The sequence below is a fragment of the Necator americanus genome, chromosome III, assembly GCF_031761385.1.
Source record: "Necator americanus strain Aroian chromosome III, whole genome shotgun sequence".
Lineage (NCBI taxonomy): Eukaryota > Metazoa > Nematoda > Chromadorea > Rhabditida > Ancylostomatidae > Necator > Necator americanus.
The window spans coordinates 10,625,706-10,633,871 of NC_087373.1; the positions used below are offsets into that span (position 1 = coordinate 10,625,706).

The following is an 8,166-nucleotide window of genomic DNA, read 5'->3' on the forward strand; positions in this document are numbered from 1 at the left end:
GCAAGAATGCTGGTTTCGGTCCAGAAGTGTATCTTCGGAAAGAAAAACGAGTTACAAGGAAAAGAGGGGTGATTGATTAGTTTTGCTTTCATCGCAGATTAATGACGAGTAAAAGAACGAGCTAAAACCATCCTGATTCCTGACTATGGGGAACAGGAAGGTTTCAAATTTCGGTTCAGGCCTCCGTGTAGAATTGCAGAAGTTAGCGAACAAAATTAGAGAAGCGAGATATCGAGAAAAACAATAAGTAGTAAAAACAGTAAAAAGAGAAGTAATTAATTCCTCGAGTAAAAAGAAGGAACTTATGAACAGCATCTTTTCTGACGTGAAGAAATGAACATTTGTGGTTTTATATTTATGCGAATGGCAAATGAACAAGGTTCAAGAAATATCATGGAAGAGTAGCTCTGAAAAATTTTGAAACCAAGCTCTTAAAAAGAAAAGCTCAAAAAATGTGAAGAGTTCATCATTTATGCACTGAACCGCAACCCCAATTCGTTTCCAACAGCGTCATTGGGCTATGGTTGGGCCCTAACAGGTATGCCGAGTATATAGAGTGTTGGTAAATTTCACTTCACATGTATTCCTTGATAAGATTCTAATATTAGGAAATTTATATCAATAATTATTAATAATATTATCATTCTAAATCTAAACCTAAAGATTCTGATGGAATTCTAAACGAATTCTAAGAGTCTAACGGAGAATCCAAAAAGGTTTCGCTTTTCTTCTTTTTGCCTTTCTTTTTCGTATGTGGTGTAATGTGGACTAAATGTTTGCCGTTTGTATGAAATCCCTAGTTAATCGAAGAGGTCCAGAGTGGATGGGAAGGAAAGTGTTGTTGAACATCGGTGAGTTGAATCCATAAGTTATTTATTACTCACAGATAGGGGAAAAAAGTAGGAGAGAAAAAATGAAAAAGTGTAGAGCTTCTGCGGATTCATGCAGCATCAAATGCAACTCGAAGTGCACTTTCATGAAAAACCACTCAGCAAACTGCCGTCAAAGAGCCATTTGTTTGCTCGTGAGTAATATCGGAGCGATTTGCATTTGACAAAACGGATTACGCAGGCTGTGCCAGCATAACCACAGCTACCGCCTCGGCGTCGACCTACACGTTTCATTTATTGCCATGAAAAGCGGAGAATTATAGCAACAACGCTGGAAACGTATGAATAGTCGGAAATGTAGAGCTAAACTGAACAATCCGTAATCTCACTCATCACGTAATCGAATTACGTCGGATGCGTTACGTAACGATAAATGGCAGCGATGCTACGAGGTGATGGCGTCAAGGTGAAACTCACCACTATGGAAATATTTGAACAGCCATATGGTTGGTGGACATTCAAACCAGTAACCAACCAGCTTCTCAATAGGTTTGTATGGGGAATACGAACGGGATCGGAACGAATAGAGGTTTTAGGTGAGATGGATCGGAGGTATGCTGCTCCAAACGAGATACCTAACTCAGCGATCAATCAATCATTGGGAAAAAATGTCGTTTTACAAACTAGTAAAAACTATATTAGTAACAACAATGTAATGAGGTCCTCAGTTGGTTTATAGGATCTATATAGAGTACATCCCCAGCAATGTCTTTTAAATTTACTCATTATATACAACAGTTGCAGTTTCTCAAAGAATTTAATACTCTGAAAAAGTAAAATTCAATTATATCAAATATGCTAGGCTTCCCATGAAAATAATGGATATTTTTTGAAAACCTGTTTCGATTACGTTCTTTCAGGCATGTTGTTGTAACTCCAAAAAGGCTCATAAAATTCATAAATAAAAAATTCATAAAATTCGTTACACAACTCATGAAGGAAGAAATTCTCTTGCCCAGTTCCAAGGATCCTGTGGCTTTCCCTCTCGGGTATGAGCTTTGAAAATTCGTAATTTTTCCGTAATTCCTAGCGTTACCGAAGTAAGGTCAGCGATGAATAGAGCCATTGGGCGCACGTGTGTTTGACAGCTCATGTTCCACAAAACCCACGTATTGAGCAGTTAGTGTTCCTATACAACATGATTAATTCACTCAAATAAATAGTACACATAAAATCAGGATTAGTAGGAGTAGTAAACAAAGGACCTGCAAGAACATTCAGTTGTAATTAGCTTTCTCTGGCAAGTACAATAAAATCACAAAAAGTGCACGTTTCAGATCTAGATGCAATACTAATTCTTTTTTTTTATTGCTAAGGTCAGTGCTAAGAACGGTAGAGAATTAATGTGAAACATAAATTATTCGAAACTTTAAAAAAAACGAATTCGAACTGTCCACAGAAAAGAAGAAATCGAAAGAAACGACCACTTATTTTTTTCCTAAGAATCTTCTAAAAACGAATGGAAATGGAGAGTATAAACAGTTTTAAAAGAAATAGGATGGAAAGATAGCGTTCTCCTTCTTTTTTCTGCACATAGGTCACTACGTACCAAAAGAAAATTCCACTGGCGCCACGAATCGTCGACATCAACGTTCGCCTCGTTGCCCTCGAACACTCACGTTGGTCGAGGATTACCGGGCGAAATCTCCGTTGGGCTTAGCGGAGGCGCATGAAATATGTATGTGCGTATAAGGAGCCCGAATTCCTATTGGTCACTCGATGAGGTTCGTATGATAATGCACGCCGGGAATCTTAGAGCGTTACTTTGTACGAATTTCTCTCATTAGAATTGCTCAAGAATTCTCATCGGGAACTCTCTGGCTGCATTCATTGCGTTAAGCTCTCACTCTTTGATCATTTAGAGCCAATTATACCGCTGAGTACGAACTTTGAGGGCAAAAATAAAAAAAAAGAAAGGAAACGTGCCAGGGAAAATGGGGTCTGAGAGAATTCTTACTGCTAAGGAAAATCTCAGTGACTTCTTTCACTTTTTGTTCACGAATCTGTAATGCGCCAATTTCCCGTCACCGGATTCTAAACTGGTCTTCGCGTAATAAGTTTCTTTTTTTTTCTAAAAGTGGTGAACGTGCAGATTACTTGGCGTCAAGGTGATTCCGATGATGCATTCTGAGAAGGATAAGAGAAACCGCGAAAAGGTATCCGAACGGGCACTTGCCGACTGATTTATGACAATTACCAAAGCATAAGAACAGGTTATTTGCAAAGAACCTCAGTTAATGAATTGGCGATAGAAAATTCATGAGCAGAAATGGAATAACGAAAAAAAGGAGCTCTTATTGGAAAAATGTGTATACGGCGGGAATAGAAAATGAATGTTAATCTAATTACGATGAACTCTTTTCTTATTTTTACCAGAACTTTTATATATGAGATATAAAATAAAATAATATGAAAATATAAGATAAAATTTCCGTGCTTTCATGCTTTTACTCCTGAACTAATCACTTGGAATTGGTTATTCAGGTCAAGACAACTCAATTAAAAGTTTTTAATGCTGTTTCGTCAACAATGTTCTAAGCAGATGTCTTTAAACTTTGGATCAATCGGAATCATCAGTCCTTATTTATTGATTACATCCTAATTATAAAACATTTTGCTTCTGATCTTTGTGATGTTCTATATCCGCAAAGAATGGTGCTAGAGTTATGAAAGGCACAAGAGTCATAAGAATCGAGAAAGAAATAATTCTGAAAAGAGATTAAATTACGAGTAAAATATAAATGGAACCAAAAAAGTCTGTAAATCTTGTAACTCTCAACTGTTTATTTTTGCGTTGAGGAAGAAATAATGACATAGAGGGAAGTGCTCGCTTGTTCGGAGACCAAAAACCGACTTTGTATAAATCTTGAAATTCGTAGCTACAAACTTGGACATTTTGAAACGGTGGAAAGAACAGAAACATTCTGAAATTCCTAAGAATAGGTCAGCATTTGTGTTAAATAGATCGGCATTCTTCTGAGGAATTAGGTTTCTCACCGTAAAAACAGCACAAAAAGTATGCGGAGAATTTGAGTGTAGACAAATATTTTACGAAAAACGTACATACAGGAAATTAACGAAGAGAATACAGAGAAATCAGAAAGAAATCGGAAGTTAAGGCAGAAAAGTGATGTTGGAAACGTTAATTATTTACCTTGTGAGGGCGTAATACCGGGTATGTAAGCGAAACCACGTAGCAATGCACAAAATACACTAGCGAAATCTATGTTTGTCTAAACCTTAGCTCTGCTGCAAGTAGGAGCGAAAATTCTGCAATTGCAGAAAGTCAAAACATTCCAGGAAAATACGCGAAGATTGTGCTTGAAAACTGTCATTTTGGAATAGTTGTTATCTTCCACTAAATTAAGCAGAATCAACGCACTAGACAATGAAAACATTGGATTAACCTGCGTCAGCATAGCGGACCATGACGTGAAACGAGAAAAAGAAATACAGGAAGTGCTTGAAATCCTTTAGAATGATTACAAATGAATTCACTGAAGAGAAAGCTGCCATAATCTATCAAAACTTCTCACCACATAACTTAGTCTTTCGTTTTATTCGATGTTCAAACAAAAAAAAAACCCACTGTCTTCTATTTTTAGCCACGAAACAGGCGTGCCATCGAAAATGCAAGGCAGAATCGAAATGAATTCATGGACAAAGCAAAAGATGAAGATCGTCCGGTTTTTCTTTTTTTTTTCTTGTTGGCGCCTCTGATCCTAGACTCATTCAGTCCTTAGGGATTGCTTTTTCTGGGTATCCCTAGCCGAGAACAGGTTTGTCTGTCAGCTGAGTAATCTCGTTAACGGCCTTTGAGAGGTGGGTGCTGGCTGTGGCTGGCGTCAACAATTCTAGAAATCCAAAATGGTCCCCAGCTGTCCGAAGAGAAAACTATAGTACAAAGTTGTTGAAGAAGAAGAACTTGCTAGTCTAGGCGGATGCCACGCTCTATTAGGATGGAGAACCGCTTGGCACTTTAGAAGAAGCGAGGATACAGGGCTGAAAGCACGGAAGAATGAATCCGAAATGAAAAAAAAATCACGCTGTCATACCCATCCATTCTCGAGTTTTCGTGTCAAATCTAATATGAATCCTATTTGCACAGTTAAAGAAAAACACGTCCAAAAAAATGCGAATCCAGCCTGCTGTGAGATAGCTTCTGCAGTTTTTTTTTCTCGCGGTAGTGGAACGGGACGAGTTGTACGATTGGGCGTGAGGCGTTCCTGCTCCGGCCACGCGCTATGGACAACTTGTTGAAAGTGATGGTGCATACATAAATAAAATATGATTGTAATGCAGTGAGAAACGGCTACATCGTATCAGATGAACTTTCTTACTAAGGAAATAATCGCGCGAAGCCGAGGTAAAAACATGAAGAAAAGAGAAACCTATAGAGTTGTGGTGTAGGCGTATGACCTTGACTAGAACCAATTGGACCCTTTCCGTCAACTACAAAAACCTCATCGGCATGCCAACGGCAAACGTTTTTCACGTTGAAAATGACCGAATTTGACCTTGCTGCAGTGTTTCACACCATTTCTAGCGAACAACGATGTCGTTGTCTGTCGGCATTTCGGGAATCCAGGGAGAATGAAGAAATGTGTGACGAAGATTGAAGAAGAGAGAAATACGACAAATAAAGTAAGTTAAAAAACGAAACAGAAAATAAATGAACACGATCTACATAGTTCGATAGTCTTTTCGCCGTGAGAACTTTCACAACTTACGCTTGTTGAATTAGTTTGAGTCAAATTATCGAATCCAAACAATTCGGCAAGATTTTATGTGATTGCACGATGTCTTATATATTGCACACATTGAGGAAATATAGCAAACAACGGGAATACAAATTGTTGGACGTTTTTGTGCTGTTATTTTTCTTTTACAGTTATTTTTTTAGACTACTCCTTCGTGTGTATGTAAACATTAAAGCTTTGGAAACTGTCTGAACTGAAGTTCTGAGCATGTTTGCTGTCTTTTAGGACTAAAGGAAATGGGAAGCGACTGACCTCGCCACGGAAAGGTCCACTTTTTTGCTAAACAAGAGAAGAAGGAGAACCTATACAGACAAACTAGTTATTATTTTGCAAAATAACAGAGAAACGTTGCCAGAAACTCAACCTATTTTGGAATTGTGGATTTTGTTCTCTCAAGTGAATGTGATGCTTCCATGAACAAGGTTCCAATGAAAATTAATCCAACCCAGAAATACGGAGCAGCTACTGTTCTATCATGCTAATTTATTAATTTGCATTATTTTACTTATTAACACAATTATGACTGAACAGTGAGTGAGGAAAAAGAAAAGTCTGAAACTTAAAAACAGTGAAAATTTAGTAAGAAATTCTATGAAGTCTCGGAAGTCGCACACCTATGTACCACGCAATCAGAAGAATCATCAACTGTAGAATATCCGTTCAAGATCATAATATATTGGAAAAAAATGAAAAACAAAGTATTCGTTGTGTTCTGATTTAGAGGAAAACTGATCAGTTTTTTTTTTCCCGACAATAACAACGTAGAACTTCAAGCATTTTGCATCGGACTCAAAAATTCTTGCATCCGCATTTGAAATGAAATGAACCCACAGCTGTAAGGCAAAAAAAAAACTGCGCTTCTCCAATGGGGAGGATGTACAAGATAGAATGAAGAAGTGACCATGACTTTTGAACAAAAGAGCTAAGAGAACGTTTCAAATCAATCGAGTGATCATATTCAAACCCGAATTATTGCAATAATTCCTTCCTTTTTACTAAAATAAGCGTTATTACCCCATTAGAGGTTTTAAGATTATTGTACGCAAAACAGAAAAATCTACATTATCGCTGAGATAGACGAGTAGGAGTCGAAGTATGGATCGAAATGTTCCTCTGTTAATCTGCGGCAGAACTGCTCCATTGAGCACTCAGTGAATGAGCGAATGAACAACTAGTTGACTAGCAAAAGAAAACTCAACCATTCAATCAGCGATCCTTGTTGGGAACTGTGAAAAAGCTAGTGTTTATTTCTTGTGGCCATCGAAGCCAGTTGTCTGCAAACTTTTTTGAAAATACATACAATCCAGAACATCCAGTTATCTTAAAGATTATCTGCGCTAGTGCAAAAAACGATTGTCGACGATGTATGAACAAGCGAAAAAGAAATGTTGGAGATCTTATTTTATTTCAACAAACAATGCCAGAAACGTACAGGAAAGCATGGAGAGTTTCGTTTCTGTGATTTGTGAGCTCAATTTCAGATTTCTCATGAGCGGAGATGAGCAAAAACAAGCGAAATGCCGAAAATGCCGAAACTGATGACAGGAAGATAAGAACTGTGTGCTTACACCGAAAAGTCGCTGAAATCGAATGCTCGAAAATGAGAAATAAAATAGTAGGAATGTTCATAAATATAAAATTTACAAAAATGAGAAATATTCGACCGATAGTAATGGTAGCAGAAGGTAGAGAAATAACAGGATAAAATGTGATATAAATGATAAAATTGGATTAATGCAAAGTGGCAGAAAACGTTTAAAAAATTTAAATGTGTGAAACGCTGACCTCCAATAGATTTTTGAAAACGCACTTCAAAGAATAATAAAAGCGGAATGAAATAGCGTGACTAATATGTATGTACTATGATGAATGGTCTAAATATGTAGACATCAAGAAAAATGTGAGTACTAGTACATATATTATAAAAGGATAAAAGTAAAAGGATAAAGTTCTGGCGTTGATCAATCCGCTTGGGATGCGCCCCCACGTTCACTTCAATTCAGAATCGTTTGAGGTTTACGAACGTGTATCTGGCCTATACAATGACTTGCGGTGGCTAGCCGATGTGTCAAGTCAGTGTTTTTATCCTCCCAGACAATTCTGGCACCAATTTATCGACCCCGGAGGGATGAAAGACTTGGTGAGCACTAGAGCGGATTCGAACCTCCGATCGATCGTGCAGGAAGCGGAACCTCTAACCGCTACACCACACCCACCCTATTGTATATTATATTAATATGAATCCCTGTGTATCCTGAATAGCTACTACACAGTGAAGAAAACTAGGGGAAAACGAAGGTAAACGTGTTAACGTTGTATCAGAGGTGTCGGAAAATAATGTCTAGGTAAGCCATCAATTTTTTTTTAAGTAGGAAAGCCAGTGAATTTTTTTAAAATAAAAAAACACCTTCGCCGTATCCAGGAGAGAGGTTTTGCATATCAGATGACGGAAGAAATTTAATAATTACTTTTATTATATCATTGTCCAAAAATGGTAGTACATTCTAAAAAACGTA

General features: G+C 37.5%; 1 protein-coding gene across 1 annotated transcript; it reads left to right on the forward strand.

Moving 5' to 3' along the window:
- Positions 1–1,272: 1,272 nt before the first annotated feature.
- RB195_009194 (uncharacterized protein) lies at positions 1,273–3,073 on the forward strand (the record flags this gene model as incomplete). The annotated part of the gene is made up of 3 exons (XM_064196068.1): positions 1,273–1,379; positions 1,751–1,879; positions 2,983–3,073. The coding sequence occupies 3 exons, from the start codon at positions 1,273–1,275 to the stop codon at positions 3,071–3,073; spliced, it is 327 nt and encodes a 108-aa protein (XP_064047213.1).
- Positions 3,074–8,166: the final 5,093 nt, after the last annotated feature.